Consider the following 19,827-nt stretch of genomic DNA (forward strand, 5'->3'; position numbering starts at 1 on the left):
GATGATCGTCAGATTAATTTTGCTCCTTGATTGGTTTAGCAATTAGTAGTCCCCAACTCATTCTTGTCAGCTATAGAGGTTGTCATAGGCTCAAATGTATCATATTGAAATTTATCTTCAAACCTATAATAAGTTTGTAAGATGACCTTTGATATGATAGATTCAGATTGTTATCACGATTTTTTGTCTGCATCTGTCATTTGTTTTTTTTACTTTTTCCCTCTTCACATCCATTTACAAAAGTGGAATGGAAATCTGTCCAATGTGTTTCCCGTTTTTTATCGAATAAATTCGGTAATCAATCAACTTATGGCTTCGGAGTTAATATCATGAAAATTGTTTAAGCTATGAGTTTCTCCTCCAAATTTCAGCCAGTTCTATTGAAACTGGCCTGGATCGCTTGTTTAATTAATAAATTAAACCCGATAAGGCAGATGATGCCCTTCACGCTAGTGCACAAAACTGTACCAAGATCACTTCGACTCGGAAGGAGCTCAGGTGACTAGGTTGTGGTCATGAGGATGATTGGCTCAAGTTGCAACAACAGCGGGAATGGAGATTCTTTAAGGAAAAAGGACAATCGGACAAATCAAGGAAGAGTAATAGGTTGAGTCTAAAAATTGCTTCAGTGACTTGTAATCTAGCGGTCATCGGCGCCCTCTTCATGTGCTTTCGATTCTTACAGCTTTCTCAAGTTTTTCCGATTTCTGTTGCCGAGTTTTGTGAGAATCTTTACTTACTTTCGCGAAGTTTATTGATCAAGTTAGTATCATGTCATTTGCCTCCCCTGTGATTTCCTCGGTGCTGGCTACATGCCATCCATTGAGAACACTCCCAGAGTATGACAACCATTGTCCAAACGAATCATTACATGTAGCATACGATAATTAATGGTTGCTTTAAATGGACGGTAATATTTGTACTCTCAGTGCACCTCGGACGATATAGCCAATCGTTGAGAACACATTCACTTATTGGTGGGGAAAAGTGCCAAAAAGTCTAAACCTTTTGTCATTGTCTTAGATTTGGTCCTAAACCTTTTTTTGGTCTTTGGTTTAGTCCTAAACCTTTTTAAGTTGTGCCAATTCAGTCTTTTTCGGCCAATTTGGCCGAGTTGACCGGTCACCGGCGTGGCCGACGTGGACAACTTTTTATTAATATTTTAATATTTTTGTATTTTTGAATTTTTTATTTTTATTTTTTATTTTTTTTAATTTTTTTTTTATTCTCGCTCTTCTTCCTCCCGGCCGGTCGCCGGACCTCGGCGACTCGCCGAGGCGACGGCGAGGTCGAGGTCGACCTCGCCGGCCACCTCGCCGCGGGTCGCGGGCGACCTCGCGCGGGGCGGCGAGAGCGAGCCTCGCCCGCCCGCGCGAGGCCGCCCTCGAGGCTGGGCGGCGAGGGCGGCCGCGCCCACTCGCGGATATGGCGGCGGGTCGGCGAGCACGGTGGACGGCATCGGGCGGCGGCATTGCGGCGGTGGTCTCACGTGGCCGGGTTTCCTCGGCTTGGCCGAGAGGACTCCTTTCTTTCTCGATCTCTCTCTCTCTCTCTCGTCCCGCCCCGGATCGAACGCCCCCTCGGATCTCGAACCGAATCCCTTGAAGACCGCGAGCTCGCCCCGGTCCGACCAACGCAAGGCACAAAAAGACCGAGGCCTACCGCGCTCGGCGCTTGGAAACCAGCGCGCCGTAGGCCGACGGCCGCGGCCAAAGTGCGGTGGGGCGGCCACCCCCGCTCGAACCCTCTCACTCGCCAGTATCCGCAGAGCCACGGGTCTCGCGCCGCCGCCCAGCCTCGAGGGCGGCTCGCGCGGGGCGGGCGAGGCTCGCCCCGCTCTGGACTGGGCGAGGTCGAGCCTCGCCGGCCATGGGCGAGGCTCGACCTCGCCGATCCGAGGGTGAGCTCGCCCCCGCGAGGTCGCCCGCGCCATCGGCGAGGTGGCCGGCGAGGTCGACTCGCCGGCCGCCAATGGCCGCCGAGGTCCGGCGACCTACTGAGGAAGAAGAGCGTAATAAAAAAAAAAATTAAAAAAATAAAAATAAAAATAAAAATTCAAAAATATTAAAATATTAATAAAAAGTTGTCCACTGTGGCCGGGCGACGGAAATCCGCAAATTGGCCGGAAATGACTGAATTGGCATAACTTAAAAAGGTTTAGGACTAAATCTAAGACCAAAAAAGGTTTAGACCAAATCCTGACAATGACAAAAAGGTTTAGGACTTTTTTTGACTTTTCTCCTTATTGGTGGCATTGTTTAAGACAAGCTTTGCCCTTTCATCCTGTTAGCGTTGCCAGCTTGCACTTCTCTAGTGTAATGACGCCTTGACCATTCTACTTGTGATTTCTCCTTATCTTTTCAGAACAGGCATCAACGTGATGAAAATTCAGCACGAGGCCTAAAAATGTCGCTTTTGATCACATCATTGAGTCTCCAATCCTCTTTTGCTGGCTTCATCTCAGCATCAACCAACATCGTACGACAATGTGCAATTGATGGATGACTCTAACAACACGTAATCAAATAAAGTTCCTGATATTTTTTGAAATGTTGTGTTCGTTAGCTTGAACTGGGCTTAGGGCATCCAATTACGCACATGTGATTAGTGTTACATCCAAGAGGTATATGCCGAGCATTGTTCCAATTGAAAATGACGTGTGGAAAGTTTGGACCAATACATGAACCCTGCTAACCTTACCAGACTCCACGGTATCATGATCACGACCCTGTCGGACCAGTACGATAAAATTGTCTTTTCTTCCCCTCAATAATGCATCATGAAGAGAAATTTCCACGGCCCACCTATCTCCTAAGGAAAGAAAACAAAAAAACACTGTTCTGGTCAGAGATCTGAAGTCACAGGATGCTTCTCCTATAAAAAGTAACCTCCCCACACGCCAGCAGTCCAAGTTCAAACCCACGTATTCAGACTGATAAAACCAGCCAGGAATGCCAAGCCCACCTCCATCCACACCATCCCTCTCCCTCCTCTTACTTCTCTTCAGCTCATCTCTCATCGGAGCCTCTCATGGCGGCGGGATTGCCATTTACTGGGGCCAAAACGGTAACGAAGGTACCCTCACCAGTACATGTGCCACCGGCAAATACGCCTACGTAAACCTCGCATTCCTCTACAAGTTCGGCGGTGGCCAGACCCCGCAAATCAACCTTGCAGGCCACTGTGAGCCCACCTCAGGTGGCTGCTCCAGCATAAGCAACGACATTCGGAGCTGCCAGAATCAGGGCATCAAGGTGATGCTCTCGCTAGGCGGTGGTGCTGGGAGCTACTCATTGGCATCTCAGGCCGATGCAAGGAACGTAGCAGACTATCTGTGGAACAATTTCTTGGGCGGCACATCAAGTTCTCGTCCACTAGGAGATGCAGTCTTGGACGGCATCGATTTCGATATTGAACTTGGGTCTACCAACTATTGGGATGATCTTGCCCGTTATTTATCAGACTATAGCAAGCAAGGAAAAAAGGTGTACTTAACGGCAGCTCCTCAGTGCCCATATCCCGATAGTCATTTGGGGGCTGCCCTTAACACTGGTCTTTTCGACTACGTCTGGGTACAGTTTTACAATAACCCTCCATGTCAATATAGCTCGGGGGATATTAGCAAGCTCACAAGTTCTTGGAGCAACTGGGTTGCTTCCATAAACGCCGAGAAGATGTTCTTAGGCCTGCCAGCGTCCACGGAAGCAGCAGGAAGTGGGTATGTTCCACCAAACGTGTTGACTTCTCAGATACTTCCCGTCATAAAGCAGTCAGCAAAATACGGAGGCGTAATGCTGTGGTCAAAGTACTATGATGATAAGAATGGTTACAGTGACTCCATTAAGAGTAGTGTGTGAGCTGGATCTCCATGCATGAGAGGAATAGTCTCATCTCTAGAATTAAATAAAGCTGTTGGCAAGCGGTATGTCCAGTACAATAAGGCTCAGGCCATTAAGTAATGTGGGAATATAAATTTCTGGGAAAAGTTCACTGTTTATGAACTTTATCTTCCAGGATAGTCTGTATCGAAAAACTTATCTCTTCCTCAATTTGTTCTATGTTTCCTGCATGTTACGTTTAAAAGTGGCCTCAACTAGGTCAGTAAAAACCAGTACCTCATTAGCTAACCTGGGCAATCCTGGAGGCCTCAACTAACTCAGTAAAAACCAGTACCTCATTAGCTAACCCGGGCAATCCTGGAGGCCTCAACTAACTCAGTAAAAACCAGTACCTCATTAGCTAACCTGGGCAATCCTAGAGGCTGATGGAGGCAGCAATCTGCTCCCATCACCAATGTTCAACAAAATCTCTCAATAAGTCTATCTCTAAACGTGGTCGAAATTATCCACATTCCTTGTCATAACCTCATATTTGCCGTTGTTAACCAGATCAAGTAACACAATACAGCTATACTGTAATCTCAATACCAATAACAAAACTACTCACACCACAGATTTACCACTGCCCTCATAACAAATACCTGATGTGTCATTGACCGTACTACCCTCCCTTTTAAAAATGGACGTAAGCACAAATTATGTAAGAGGTCATTTACACGGATTCACAAAATCCCAAAGACGGCTCTGGCCAAAGATTTCCTTTCTTTACTTGCAAAACTGTCATCTTGTCCTCTTTTTCTTCTATATCTCTCAACATGCTTACGGCCTGTTCTTTACCCCCATATTTTTATCAAAAAGGCAAGAAGAATTAAAGACGGGCATAGTTTGCTTGTGTTCTTGTACCTCTAATGTCCACCGCTTGCCTATTTTTTTTTTTTGCTTCTAGCTCGTTATACACCAATGTGAAGTATTTACATGGATAAATTCACCGTCATGTTTCAAGACTCTTTAGAGAGTCCAGTGAACAGAGAAAAACGTGCAAAAGTGAAACTTTTGATATCCAATTAACTCGTTTGTATAACAATACCAATGGTAATCAAGGGTTATTTTCATTTCGCCCCAAAGTTTTGGGTATTACACTCGCATAGAGTATTCTGCACTACAACGTACAAACAGAGGTTGGTTCCATGTGAATTTAAGCAGAAAATGACAGAATTAGATAGGACCATGACACTGACTAAACAAAAACAATCATTAAATAGAACTAAACATTAGTTAATTACCAGAATTAAGAAATACAACTTCCCATCCTTCTGCAGCTTTATATATTTACAGCAATCTTTTTCTTCAACGCTTTAATATCACTGGCCAATTCCTTTCTGCTTGACTGCAAACGAGTAGCAGAAATTGGCATCATGTGGCTCACTCAAGAGGGAACCTCAGGACAAGATGATGCAACGTGCTATGCACTCACATGCATTTGTCCCAAATCTCTCCACCACAGACACAGTAGAGAATAAACCATCAGACTTCAAAAGAACCTAATGATGCTTCCATCCGGGTCTAATTTTAAACATGTCATTCCCAGAGCATTTCCATTTCATGCAATACATACTATACCAAATAGTTATCTTATAAATTAAGGCCGGAATATTGTAAACATGGCCTTAGCATGTAGCTTTCATGCACCGGTACCTATAGAAAACCTCCATTATCCTTTATCTGCTCCACCAACAAGACAATCTTTCCACATAAACTATATCATCAAGAACACTACAAATACACTGCAAAATCGAGTCTTTTGCCAATACTGTCTTGCCAAGAGTAAGAGAAAATGCTACCAGCAGAGAAATAGAGCATAAATAGCCAACTTTACCTTAAAGAGCAAATATCTGTAGACAAACCATCCTGTGTATCCAAGACCTACCACCTCCATGACGTTTGGCAGCTGTAAGCAAACTATGTCATAAGAGCTCTCGCCACTAGGAGACAATCAAATTTGTGGCAATTTCTATGGGCGACCAAAGCTAAAAGGATCATCCCAAAATTTTACTACTTAAGGACCTTTTCTTTTGCTCAGGATGTTACATAGGCACCTTAAATAAGTTCTCAATTGCAAGAACAGAAGAAAACCAAACCTACCAAAGGGACCGAGTTGATAGCCTCAACTACAATGGATGACAGCCAAACAGCAACTATTGCTCCACCACCATATAGGAAGACTGTGGATTTGTCTTCAATAGCATCCCACTGTCAAGTTATCATCTAATGTCAACATTTTTTTATCAAACAGAGGGAAGTGTCTGGACGACAAGTGCAATATTTTAAGGCCCAAAATCACTCTTTTAATTGAAAATATGTGGATGCTGTCATTTGCTCAATATTTAAGAGTCGACTAGGTCAAGTTGACCCAACTTAACTTCAATAACTAGACATCATGATCACGGAGTGTTGCAGTTAGCTTATCTCATGAAATGTTAGCAAGAAATAATGCTTATCCCTTTGGATAATTACAAGTCATTTTTCCTTTGTCAGGAACCATCAATATATACCAATTAAACAATATCAGACAAAAAATCACTTCAATGGGCTAAAATCAGGGGAAGAAAATAAATTCACTTGAGATGACTTTTTGATGTTTCTATTGTGCTGTGTGGGTTTTCATAATCTAACACTGCAGAGTAATAGCACCCTAACCTTCTCCTTCAAGTCAGCAAACATCTCTCCAACTTCAACAGGACTAGATGTCTCTTCAGAAGAAGCTTTGATCTGGACAGACTTGATCCTGTTGGAATCTTCAATGAGAGAGACTGTTAATTCAATGCGCCAGAAAGGTAACACTTTTGGAACTTTGATAAACTCATCATCATGGGGCAAAACACAAGTGTCCGAACAATTTGGAAGGAAAAAAATTGTGATGACATAAGGTCATCTATGATTCTGCCAATTTAACCAGATTAACATATGTAGGTCCTCATATTTCTGCTTAAAAAAAAATGCCTACCGATGGCGGAGGATGGTCAAGGCAGCAAAAACTACTTATTAGTCAGTGAAATTCCAAAACTCCCGACACACCAAAGTAGCCGAGGAAGAACAAGTATTTTGTCTTCAGCGCAATCATGGGCTCTTCTTTCACCTCTGATGCAGTCAATGCATATCAAATTGAGTGCACTGATGGAATGAAGATAGTGATTTTTGCTCGTTACATGGACATGGAAGTCAGCTGATGCAAGGATTAATGCATTGCTCAGGTCCCCTCAATATTGCTAATGTCAAAAGCAATAACTCCATTCACAAAGCCCCAGCTAGTGCTTCTTTGTCCCTGTGTATGAATTAAACTGAACCGTGGAACCCAGATAGCAGAACATTCCCAGGCAAAAACACTAAGAAGGCAGAATGACATTATTCATCCGCTATTTCCACGGATTCAACTTAAGCCTCAAAGATTGACCAGTCACTTAAAATGTAAATAACCAGGTGTACTCGAAGTGAAAAGAATGTCTTAAACCCGAACTAAAATTAAGTAGCAAGATAACTGCCCCAACTAGCAACAAATCCAGCTAAATTCCGTTTCTCCATTCCAAAGCAAACGAACCAAGATTCGCTTTCCTTGCATCGTTGAATTTGTCTTTTACTACAATTAAATATGAACCAAACGTAATCAAACAGAGCTGATCGATACCGAAATTTTGTCGCCTACCACAACACTCGGCTTCAAAACCGACGAAAAACTCTAACACGATCCCAACCAAACTCGAACAAGAACCGAAAATGAACAGAGAAAAAGGTACGAGGAACTCCGATGGTGACAATTGGGTTCTTCAGGATTCCACACTTTCTCAGCAACCACAGAGATCATTACAGGAATCTTAACAAAATCTGGTGGGTTTCAGTGTGCCCAGAGAGAGAGAGAGAGAGAGAGAGAGAACCACCTGAGACAAGTCTAAGCGACGAGCATGACCGACGGGGTGACGGGCGGGGCAAGACGCAGCGGCGGCGCGAAGGCGTCGTCAAGGAGAAGCGTCGCGTTGACGCGGTCGGCAACGGCGAACCCGAACCTCCTGCAGCTGCATAAGCTGCTTCCATTGCAACAACTCCCTCTCCGTCGAGAAAATTTGCTGACTCAGAAGTCAACCCGAGCATAAGATACAGGCTTGACGTACGACCAACTCCCTGAATTTTTTAATTTATTTAATATAATTCATGTGTTATTTTGTCTAACCCTTAAATTTTTAAGCCATGCTCAAGTTATTAATTTAAGTTCGGAGACAATATTAATTATTTTGTCTAACCCTTAAATTTTTTTTCCGACCAAAATAAAAAAAAAGGGGGGAGGGTTGGCCAATTGCCGACCGAGGTGGTCGGGCTAGCTCGCATGGCCGTCATTGGGCGAGTGCGAGCTCGCCCAACCACCGGCGGGGCGAGCCCTCGCTAGATTCGGTAAAGGGGCCTCCCGTCCGAGCTCGCACCCAACAACACTAGGGCAAGTCCCACCCGGATCTAGCGAGGGCTCGCCTCGCTAACGACTGGGGGCCAAGCCCGGATCCCCATCATCATTGGGGGCGCGCGCCGACTAGCGAGGCAAGCCTACCGAATTGCCTCAATCCGGTGACCAACTTGGCTAGCCGGTCACCAGAGCCAAAGGAAGAAGCAAGGAGGAGGAGGAAGAAAGAAGGAAGAGGGAGAAGGAAAAAAATAATAAGGAAATAAAGAAATAAAATAAAATAAATATTATTAAAAAATCGCCGGTACCAGCCGGCTCCACGTCAGCGCCAACCTATCAATTTTGGTCAAATGGACTAATCGGGAATAATTGTAAAAGGTTTAGAACTCAATTGGTCAAAAAATAAGTTTAAGACTGAAGGTGAAAGTGTTCATGAAGATGCAAGTTGTAATAATGAACTTCTAATCGATCCCAATGTTGATAATTTTGAAGAAATTACTAGCAATTTTTGGATGTATTGACAGATTTAGGACTATGATGGAGTTAAGATTTCTTTAGACAAAAAAAAGTTCACAGAGAATTGAAATTTAACCTAAAGTTGGGGGATTTTTTGGAAATTAGACCCTTAAAATAAGAACACTTCATGGATGTAGGAAAAGATGAGTTTCACACTCAGAGAGAGAGAGAGAGATCGTATAGAGGGTGGAAAACATAATTAGATTATTATTTAGACGCATCTTTTTATTAAGGAGCATGTGTTTCCGTATTCAAAACTTCAATTATGGAAAGAGGAAAACGCCCATGCAAGAAATGATTTTAAAAGAAAAAAATCAAAGATTTGGAACTTCATAAGTAAAAAGAGAAAAAAGAAGACAATCAAAATTTAAACATTTAATATAGCGAATCATCTAAGAGGGAGAACTAGGGAGAATTACCAAAAAGTCCTCACCTTTTTTTCAATTGGGGCAATTCAGTCTTAAACTTTTTTTTGGGCTAATTTAGTCCTAAACCTTTACTTTTGTTCCGCTTAGTCCATCCGGCCAAAATTGGTCGGCCGGTGCCGACGTGAGCCGGCCGGCGCTAGCATGATTTTTTTAATAATATTTTATTTCAACATTTTTATTAATTTTTTCCTTTTTCCTTTTTTTTTGCCTCCTCTTTCTTCCTCCTTCCTTGGCTCCGCGACCGGCCAAGCTAGCCGGGCCGCCGAACCGAGGGGACCCCACCGACCGGCGGAGGCCTCGCCGGGCGCGACGGCGAGCCCCCGCCGAATCCGGGCGAGGCTCGCCTCGCCCGCGACCACGAGTCGAGCCCTCGCGCGATCCGGTGAGGGGGCTTCGCCGTCGCCGGGCGCGAGCTCGCCTCGCGGTCGCCGGCGAGGTGAGCCCGCCGACGCGACAGCCAAGCCCCCTCGCCGGATCGGCAGGGCTCGCCTCGCCCGGCGACCGCGAGTCGAGCCCTCGCCATCGGCGGGCGCGAGCTCGCCTCGCGGTCACCGGCGAGGCGAGCCCTCGCCGACGCGACGGCGAGCCCCCTCGCCGGATCCGGCGAGGGCTCGCCTCGCGCGGCGACCTGCGAGGCAAGCTCGCGCCCAACGACGGCTGGTGAGGCAAGCCCTCGCCGACGCGATGGCGAGCCCCCTCGCCGTCGCGTCTAGCGAGGCCTCCTCACCCCGCCGAGCCCAAGGAAGGAGGAGGGAGGAGGGAAAAAATAATAATAATAATAAAAATAATAAAATATTATTAAAAAAAGCTCGCACGGGCACCGCCAGCTGCCACGTCGGCCGGCTAATTTTGGCCAGATGGACTGAACTGGAACAAAAGTAAAAGGTTTAAGACTAAATTGACCAAAAAAAAAAAAAAGGTTTATGACTTAATTGGCACAATTGTAATAGGTTTAGGACTTTTTGGTAATTCTCCTAAGAACTATAGCTCCTAGATTACATGAATGCATTTCTCAAATTAGCTTCCACGAATACAAAACTTAGGATTTGTTTAAAATGTATAATATTCATAATTCAGATAAAAAGTGAAAATTGGAAAACCCATATATGAAATACATGGAATTCTTATAGACAAAATTACCAAAAAAATTCTAAACTAATTTCACCGTACTAATTCAGTCATAAGCTTTTTAATCTGACCAATTTAATTTTAAACCTTCTGATGACTTGCTAATGTAGTTCTTCTAGCCAATCTTAGCTACAAATCGTTGCTATAAACCTTAGCTATCCTATGTGGTATGGTCGATACCACATGGACAATTTTTCTAATTTTTTATTTTCTTCTTTTCTTTTCCTTTTTCCTTCTTGGTATGGGGAAAAAAGAAGAGAAAAAAATGAAAAAATAATGAAAATTAGAAAAATTTTCCATATTAGCAACATCCATCCTACATAGCATTGCTAGTGTCTACGTAAGTAATTTCTGGCCAAAATTGGCCAGAAGAATTACATTGACAAATTATCAAAAGATTTAGAACTAAAGTAATCAAAATAAAAGGTTTAGGACTTTTTTGATATTTTTCATAATCCGTATTTATTGAAATAGTACATGAGAACAAAAAATTAATAAGTTATATGGCCTATGTTATGTAATTGTAGAGAAATTCTATATGTAATAAAGTATAATTGTAAAATTGTGAGAAAGTAATGAAAATCTTTTTCAAGGAAATATTTAGTAAGAAAAGTTGGAGAAAGTTTTAGAATTTCCACAATAGTTAATTCTCAACAATAAAAATCATTAAAAACTAATTTTATTTTCGCGTGTTGTGAAAGCAAATGATTGAATAATAGAATAAACGAAACAAGAGAATAATGACTTACGTCAATGAGAAGAGTAACAAAGAAATTGTACTATAGATCAAGTAATGTAACATGGATTACAACCACACTTGAGTCACTTAAACACCCTGAGTGTTTCTTAGCTCTTAATTACAATCAATAACTCATGCCGTATTCAATCCTATAATTTTTCGCGAAATAATCTCTCAACCACAAAAGAATTAATAAATTTTATCATAAGATTTAATCGATTTCAACACTGGAATTGGTGGTATAATTTTCCGAACAAAACCAACGAAGAAAACCCATCCAAGCACTTGAAAGAACCGCACTATCCCAATACATATATTGTAGTCATCAACAACCGGTCAGAGAGCATGAGTCAAGGAAATATAAAAATCCTCTGAACCTTTGCCCACTCAAACAAGAAAAGATGTCCATGAGATTATATTCCCACCGTTCCAGGAGTCCAAATTGAAGTTGGCTTCTACAACCTGGACTCTAAATACCAGATTTTTAGGGTCAATTCACACTCAAATTTTTGTTTTTTCCATATTGTGCAAAATTATAGTACTTTAATTGCAATATCTATTTGCTCTGTCCTGTAATCTTCGACCTCACCAAAATTTCGAAAGTGAAAACTCTGACTCCATGGAGCATGAAAAGACCAACCAGTGACATCGAAGAAAGCCCAAAATTATGAAATTCATTTCAAATGTTTTTAAGGAAAGATAAAAGATAAAAAGTATACTATAAGTTCCAAAGTTTATGTGCGGGATTGCACTCTTACAATTTTCCCTTCTATTGTTCCTAGACGAGTCACAAATTCTTCAAATGATATGACGAGGTTTTTCTAGAAAGTGGCACTAGAGCACATTAGGTAAATTTCCCTTGATTTTATATGATACGGTGGATTAAACTCAAGCACCCAATCATTATCATCATAGGGTAATGTAGAAACTATTATTGTTGGTTGATAAATTGACTTTTGGCCCCCAACATCGTGCCTATCGCCTCGCGCTGTAAGTTCGTAACTACGCGGGGGAATCATGTCGGCGCTGCATTGAAATTTGCAATCTTATATGGATTCCGAACACGTTGTTTTGAAATTTAAATTATTGCTGGTCACCGCCATCGGAAAGTGTCACGTCAGCATATAGGGCCGGGGGAATCAGTGTCGAGCTTGGGAGACCGGAGAATCGAAGGAACCATGTAGGCCTTGCGGTTCTTACTGCGGAACCGGCGAGTCGATAGTGGTCGTGTTGCGCCTCTTGGGATTTGGAAAATTGAAACAGTCGGAATCAAGAGGACGTTTATCCATAAATTCCCCATGGACAAACCCAAAACCCGGCAATTTAATCTCGAGATGGAGTGAAGTCAATTGGCCTGTTCTTCGATGAATTTAAAAAAAAAAAAAATTAATTGTATTCTGATGCGAATTTCTCGGAGCTCCGAGAACAAATTCCTTCTTAAATGCTAAAACAGACAGGACCACCGGTACAAAAAACTGCCAAATACCCACGCGGCGTTTTTCTTTTTCATTTCAATCAGGTGGCCTGGAAAACAGATCTATCCTTTCCGCACCTTAAACTCGTTTGCTTTTGTTCTGACTCCAAAAAAAAAAAAAAAAAAAAAAAAAAAAGCCTGGTTTGCATCTGTAACGAGTTGTTTCTTTTCCAGGATGCTGCCAAGGACGAGAATAAGCGTCCTTTTCTTGTCTGAGAGGAAGGTGCTTTGGGAGGTAATGACTTCCTACGTGGTCTAGTCTCCGTCGACTGAGTCAAACGGGGCCTAAGAAAAGAGTAAACTTCCAATAAGTCAAAGCTCACTCCAACGAAAATACAGTAAATGTACATAAACCAAAACAAAAATAAGAAATTAACTTATCAATTAAATTGATTTTTTTTACCCAAGAAAAAAAGAGTAACATTTCCTTACTTATCAATTAAATTGAATTTTCAATTGATTTAAACCTTTTAGATCTAAATGGTGAGTTTTATCAAACAAATTGAAAAGTTGAAACCCATAGCCTTCAATAAAAGGGAAAATGACATGGATGGTTTATGAACTTTGATCCAATATCTTTTGGAAGTCGAGACTAAACTCATCTAATCTGCCTTCGGAAAGAAATATCGTCGCCTGAGTTCGTCTCTGCTCCTCGCGGTCGTCCTAAATGTCGAGTAAAGAACAAGATGGGGGAAAGATTGGTGGGGTGACTCCTGAGGATAGAGGATGAGAGTGATTGGTGGGGCCCACAGGGCGGACTATTTCATTTCATTTCTCCCTTTCTGAGTTCAAAAAGCAAAAGATGCCGTGGACTCAGGAGGTGATGCGTGATGGGGTGAAAGTGATCCATCGGACCACGTAACTGACTTGGAAAAGAATCGATGAGTTGGTGTTACTGGCTATGTTGGAGAAAATATTGGGTGGGTTTAACCCAACACGTAGGCGGTGGGTTAAACCATTGAGCGACTGACGCGTGGCGCCACGTAGACGAGGGTGTCAGGCGTTCAAAATTTGCGCGCGCCGCTCCTTGGCCCACCACTCTGACGCTCCCTGCTCTGCTCTCCTCTGTGCGACGCTGAGCCCCCTGTCGCATCGTCCTCTCTCTCTCTCTCTCCTTCTCCGTTCCGTTCCGTTGCGGAGGAGAATAAAGAGGTCACACAGCTGCTTCTCTTCCCCCTCCTCTGCTCTCTCTCTCCATTCTCGCCGACGAGCTCTCTCTCTCCATTCTCGACTCCGACGCCCCCGACTCCGACGCCGCCTCCGCTTCCGCCTCCGCCCCCGACGCCCTCTCACGACTCCGACGACGCCGCCTCCGCCTCCGCCTCCGCCCCTCAAGGTCGTGTTGCGGGTCCGCCGGTTGCCTCCGTCGTCCCCGACTCCGACGCCCCTCAAGGCGGTTGCCTTGGACGCCGACGACGCCGCCTCCGCCGCCGCCTCCGCCTCCGCCCCCGCCTTCGCCCCTGACGCCGACGTCAACGCCGAGGCCCTCCGCTTCCGCTTCGGCGAGGGACATCGACGACCTACCGAAGAACGCGGCCAACTATCCTGTCGGTCCTTTCGGCACGAAGGTTAGCCTCATAGTGGATTGCGAATCCGAGATCTGCATTTTATCTCTTCGACGTGTATTGTTACCATGAGATGTGATAGTTTGTGTCTATAGACTGATCTGTTTACACTTGGAGTGCATTATTGGTCTCATGCTGCTTTTGATAGTTGTATTTTACTTATTATTTAATCATTGTTCGTTTGATGCGCTACAGTAACGTCTCGCGTTTGATGTTTATATATGGATCTTCGTGCTGATGAGTTCCTTTCCATTTTGTGAAGACATTCAAGTCAGAAGACTGCGGTTATAGGCACTTCTAAATATTTGAATGGGAGAGTTTTTTGGTTTTTCTGAGAATGTTAGATTAGTTAATCGCTATATGTTCAAATGGTGCGGATGTTTTGTCTTTTCTGTTTCTGAACGAGCGCTTGCTGTGAACTCATGCTGTCACTTTGCATTCAATTTTGTCGATCCAGTGAAACAAAGTGATAAATACAATTGACTGTTGTTTTTCCCTATTTGGTAAGTGCTTATCACAAAATGAAATCATTGGTTCAACAGGACCAGTAAAGCTACATTGACCAATAATTTTGATCAGAACAGTATAGAATTTTTGGTCAATTATGCATTGTGAAAGTGCGATTTGGAGGCTTTACGTGCATTCTTATGATATTGGTCAGTAAACAGAAAATGCAACTCAGTGCTGGGAGTTTATAAAGTTGTAGAGGCATGTCGCTTGGTGGCTGATTGTTCATTTGCGAGTCCAAGTTTGACAACCAACGAAAGCTGTTTACCATTGATTATCGAGTTAAGGTAGGAGCCTGGATTTCCTGGAGAAAATGGTTCCTCAATTACTACAGACATCAGCATAAATCCTCGCTAATCATTTGCTCCATCATGCAAGAACGAGGACGAAGCAGCTGCAAAGAAAAGGAGAGAGAATGCCACGATGAACACCGAGTAAAGTACTAACTTCTCAAGCAAAGAAAGAAGATGCTTCCTTTATGTTCTTCCCAAGGTTAGTCGTTCTTCACCCCCACAAAAAAGGAAAATTAAAGATTTAAATGCATGAAGTGTTTTATAAATATCAGCGGCTCTGTTTTTTAACTTCCCATCCCTTAGACCTGATAATAGAATGTTACATATTTTTTTCCGATTCGGGCGTCATCAGAATTTTCCTTGGGTCATTTCTGTATGTGGTAGAATATCGATTATGTCTCATGTACTTCTTTTCTTGCGGAGTTTCTGGTGTTTCATCCAAGGTTGGTTGGGTCTCCTAACTTCATCTGGATTCGTGCATGATATCGATCTCATTTAATATTTGCCTCGGAATCATGGGTTGACAATTTGACATGATGTTATCTTCTTCATTATGTTGTTGTTGTTGTTGTTTTCTCCAATCCTGATAAATGATCTGGCATAGCTGTAGATGATTCTTGTTTTCAGTATGGTCAGTTCAATCTGGGCAGTGACTTTCTGTTGATTCAGTTGCTATGGAAACCGAATGAATGGATTGCCCAGTTCTTCTATCCTTTTTCCCCGAGTGTTCGTTTCAAAATGAGGTCCCAAGGTAATGGGTAGATATATATATATATATATATATGCATATCATTATATTTGCTACAAATATGGAGGTTAGTTACCAAGGTATTTGTACAGGAGAATAGTGCTTTGTTTTGAATATATATTTAAGATATCTAGATGGTTCAAAAGTTTGCTTGGCAACTTTTTTTGTACTGCTGTCTTGAGAATAGTTTGGTGAGAACTGTGATGGGGGGCTATTTTAGTATTCTCTCGGAGCGTTCTCGTCATGCTTCGATGAATTTCTTGGTGGTAGTTTTAGGTGAGTCAGGGAATGGCATCTGTTGCTGTTAGGGTTAGAAATGACACTTCTGATGTTTAAGTTTATAGATACATCTGCAGCAGGTATTGCTTTATCTCTTGTACGTGCGTCTGCAGCACCTCATCACTGCCGCCTTGCAAAGGTAATCCTTGTCAAATATTCAAGTCATAGTTATGCATGCACCAGCGCGTGGCCTGCACAAGGGCTGTCTATCTGACACTGCATTATTCTCTTCTTGTATATTACTAGGAAATGACGTGATTGATGAGGATGTAGATATAGTTGGCGGGAATGACGCTCCAGTTTCATGCTTCCCTCCAGTAGAGATAGAGAAAGATGCGGTGCATAGAAACAGTAAATGCAGTAGTTCCAGTAGCTCCAGTACTGAATCGGGGTCCTCATCAAGTGGTTCGCGCCTCTGCAGATCTTTTTCTACTTTCTTTTTTCATAAAGTTATACTTTCTCTTTTGGAAGTTGTATTGTCTAACTGTATGGAGCACATCTCTTTCTATAATTACCAATACACAAATGCTAGGGACATCTTCTGCTTTTCTAGTCCGCATCATAATCTGATTTTGTATATTTTCAATTTTTTTTTTTTTTGTGAAGTTCATACTTCTGAGGGCAATTTATTTTGAACTTGGTCGTTGAATGCACCAAGTCCTTAAGTGCTGATCACTCTTCTTAGTATTTGCATATGAAGTGTTTAAAGTTCTTAAGTCATCTGCTTTGTTTGATTGCCTTTGTTATCAATTGTTCAGAATAGTAGAATAGAATAAGAAAATTCCCAGGTTCTTTGTGTCAGCTTCGCCTGTTGCCTGTCATGATCTCTCTCAGGGTTCATTTGATGTCCTTCGAAGAAGGAGCCACAAGTGCTGCTATGGGGAGTTTTAGTTTTCAATATAATGGCGGAAGGACTCTTCATTTTGGTTATATGCACGCAAATTTGCCTGTAGAGTGGTCAAAATTGGGGGATCTGAGCAAGATCTGCATTATATTTCTGATTTTTTTTCTGTAGTACCTATTTCTAGGACAATAAACATTTTTCTGTAAAAAATTGTATGAAAAAGAGAAATATGAGAACTGGTTTTTTGCACCACTTATTCAGAAGATGTGCACATCATATCTCATGGTGTACACCTTTTTTAAGTTCATCTCATGTTTGCTGAAGGGTCTGGGTGATGATGTTCTATGTAGTAATTTAAACCTGCCAAATTTATTATTAGTTTTAAAATGGATTTTAAATTTGGTTTATCAGTTCTTAAGATTAACTATACCCAGCAAGTCCCCTCAAATTTGCACATGATGTTTTTTTAAAGTAGTTTCGTACAAGGTTTGCAAGTAGACATGCGTGTAGAATGGTATATGTGCTGGTGTATGCTTAACCATCTAATTTTTTGAAGAAATGGGGAGTGGATCTCTTTGCATGTTTTTCATCATTAGTAGTGGGTCAGAGTCATGCTTTGACTCAAGTATAACTTTGTCAAATCGTCTCTCAATGTGTAGTGGCAATGCTTTGTCTGTCAATGTAGCAGCAGTGCTTAAGACTGTGTAGTTGGTACAGCTATTAGCCTGGGCATTGTTTCGTCATCATTAGCCATTTCTAGGTAGATGGGCATACATGGATTTGGAACTAGCCTTTGTTATAAGCCTGTAAGCTTTTGATGTTTAATACAATGTTCTTGAATTGCAGAACATTATGACTTTTCTTGATTGAGCTCTCATATCTTTGCACTTGTGCCTGTTTCCTACTCGTCAGATGCAGACTCAGCTAGTTCATCCGCTAGTGAATTAGATCCTGCTAAGGTTTCTGGACCTGTCAAGGTGGCGAAGGTAGATATGCCAAGCTTAGGTGCTGTTGTCATGTTGCATGACTGAGGTTCTGGTTCGTATGTTGTCAGCTAACTTTATGCAAATTATTTCTCTTACTTCAGGAAGGCATGGCTAATGGAGTAAGTGATGACCAAAAAGAGTACTTTTCATGACTTAGATACTGGTAAATTTAAGTTCAGATTGCATTTTGGTTAAAAGGTGATTCACTTTGTGCATCCATCTGGACTGATGAATTAATAACTGACCTTGTGTTACTTCTAGCATCTGTTGATGGGATGGATCAAGTTGTGCAAAATTCTCAGCCCAATTCACTTCCCTTAGAAGCTGATGTTCAGGGAGAGGGTAAGCATGATCATCATAAAGATAATTGTATGCTGTACCTTACGGGGGCATGATCTCACGCATGGTGCTGTAACATTATAGAGGAGAGTACTCCACCTGAGAGGCAAGTCTCCCCTGAGAAGCGTTATCGTGCAGCACTTTTGAGGAACCGATTTGCTGAGACTATATTTAAAGCTTGAGAAAAGGCTCTTGAGAAGGTTGAACACAGTGCTTGATGCATCTTTTCTGTGTCTACTTGTCTAGATACTTGATATTTATATTTGTGGTTTTTCCCATCTTAGGTTGAGAAGCGGGATCCTGAGAAGTTACGAATAGAGAGAGAGGAACTTGAGAGGCGGGCAAAAGAAGGTCTCTTTTATTATATACCATCATCGTCATTCAACCCAAAAAAAAGAAAAAAGCTCTTTACAATGGGTCTCCTAAATTTTTTTTCTTTTTCTACTAATCAGAAAAGGCTAAAATTCAAGCTGAGGCAAAGGCAGCAGAAGAGGCTAGAAAAAGCTGCAGCTGAAGCCAAGAGGCAGAGGGAGCTGGAGAGGGAACTTGCTCGTCAAGCATTGCAAAAGGTGAGTGCACACCTTGCAGTTTCCTGGACAAGGTTTTAAAAGGTACTTATCTGACAAGTCTTGGTTTCTGCAGATGGAAAAGACAGTTGATATCAATGAGAACAGTCAGTTTATGGAGGACTTGGAGATGCTTTGGGTTCCTCATGGTGAGGAATTACCAAACTTCTTGGAGGAGGCAAAGAGCCCAGACTGTTCAGAAGACCATCTGGGTAGTTTCAAACTCCAGAATTGTAGCAATCCTTTAGAACAGCTTGGCTTGTACATGAAGGTTGATGACGAAGATGAGGATGAGGAGAGTGAGCCGCCCAAAAGTCATCCGATTCTGCCACCACCAAATGACGTAGAGGACGGGGAAATTGATTGATGAGAGAATCTTTTTTTTCCCATATTCTGACACTAGGAACTTAAATCCTTTTAAGAGGGACTGGAAAGGAGTTCCTTTAGGAGGAATGAGACAAGTGGGGGAAATCTCCTTCCTTCTTAGGTGACACCGCCTAAATTGGAAGTGCCCAATGGATTGGGGGGAACACACTGCTCCAGCCTTTCTCAAAGAGGGTTGGGAACTTCCTTCTTTTGCTTTGAACATTTGGCTACTGAGGTTGGTGTTATCTTATCTGTGGATGGTCAGCGACGCAAAATGTGGATTTGGAAGGAGCGTGTACATATAGATATTTGGAGATATTGATTCCGATTCATTGAAATGGAGCATAAGCGAAAGCAGTAGGCTTTTCTGATGGACGCCGAGGATAGACTGTTATAAAGAAGGGCAAAAGAAAGACGGGAGGATAAGTTAGAGAGAAGAGGCAGTCTTTCCTTGTATAAAGGCTCCGGTTCTGTTTGCACGGCGTAAGTGGAAAGATCAAATTGTTTTCTTGCTCTGCCACACAGAAAAAAAAAAGAGAAAGAAAGGAAAAAGCAAAAACTCATTCTTTTCCTTTGTTTGTGTATGTTCCGATCATTCCTTCATTCAATCTGCTTTTTCAGATGAATTATATATGTCCAAGCATGATGCACTGATTCTTTTCATCTGATTTTTTTATTCAAACTGCCTTTTAGATGAGGCAATACCTTTTTGAATGACTTTTCCAATGAAAATTCGCGAGTGTCATCAGTGTTTTCAATAAATTAC

General features: G+C 42.4%; 2 protein-coding genes and 1 long non-coding RNA gene across 4 annotated transcripts; 2 read left to right on the forward strand and 1 right to left on the reverse strand.

Annotated features, from left to right (window-relative positions):
- Positions 1-2,839: 2,839 nt before the first annotated feature.
- LOC120289390 (hevamine-A-like) lies at positions 2,840-4,049 on the forward strand. Its single transcript, XM_039304214.1, has one exon. The coding sequence runs from the start codon at positions 2,952-2,954 to the stop codon at positions 3,855-3,857; it is 906 nt and encodes a 301-aa protein (XP_039160148.1). The 5' UTR covers positions 2,840-2,951; the 3' UTR covers positions 3,858-4,049.
- An 883-nt stretch (positions 4,050-4,932) lies between these two features.
- Positions 4,933-7,973, reverse strand: LOC120289392 (protein CURVATURE THYLAKOID 1A, chloroplastic-like). The gene is made up of 5 exons (XM_039304215.1): positions 7,772-7,973; positions 6,537-6,634; positions 5,982-6,089; positions 5,716-5,787; positions 4,933-5,226 (listed from the first exon to the last, which is right to left on the reverse strand). Exons 1-5 carry the CDS (start codon positions 7,923-7,925, stop codon positions 5,161-5,163), a joined length of 498 nt encoding a protein of 165 aa, XP_039160149.1. The 5' UTR covers positions 7,926-7,973; the 3' UTR covers positions 4,933-5,160.
- A 5,835-nt stretch (positions 7,974-13,808) lies between these two features.
- LOC120289453 lies at positions 13,809-19,687 on the forward strand. Of its 2 annotated transcripts, none has more exons than XR_005547466.1 (12): positions 13,809-14,136; positions 14,795-14,927; positions 15,019-15,132; positions 16,026-16,099; positions 16,207-16,365; positions 17,717-17,790; positions 17,892-17,953; positions 18,052-18,132; positions 18,214-18,329; positions 18,414-18,480; positions 18,582-18,698; positions 18,772-19,687. It is a non-coding gene; the product is annotated as an uncharacterized LOC120289453 (long non-coding RNA). The 2 variants fall into 2 exon arrangements; XR_005547467.1 differs by having other exon boundaries at positions 16,041-16,099.
- The last annotated feature ends 140 nt before the right edge of the window (positions 19,688-19,827 follow it).

This window comes from Eucalyptus grandis, chromosome 11, assembly GCF_016545825.1.
Source record: "Eucalyptus grandis isolate ANBG69807.140 chromosome 11, ASM1654582v1, whole genome shotgun sequence".
Lineage (NCBI taxonomy): Eukaryota > Viridiplantae > Streptophyta > Magnoliopsida > Myrtales > Myrtaceae > Eucalyptus > Eucalyptus grandis.

Excerpts from the sequence above, each read along its gene's own strand:
- LOC120289390 (XM_039304214.1), top strand. The coding sequence starts at position 2,952 with ATGCCAAGCCCACCTCCATCCACACCATCCCTCTCCCTCCTCTTACTT.
- LOC120289392 (XM_039304215.1), bottom strand. The coding sequence starts at position 7,925 with ATGGAAGCAGCTTATGCAGCTGCAGGAGGTTCGGGTTCGCCGTTGCCG. Across the intron at positions 6,090-6,536 it reads TTGCTGACTTGAAGGAGAAG|TGGGATGCTATTGAAGACAA; the intron begins GTTAGGGTGCTA and ends ATAACTTGACAG. Across the intron at positions 5,788-5,981 it reads CTATCAACTCGGTCCCTTTG|CTGCCAAACGTCATGGAGGT; the intron begins GTAGGTTTGGTT and ends GTTTGCTTACAG.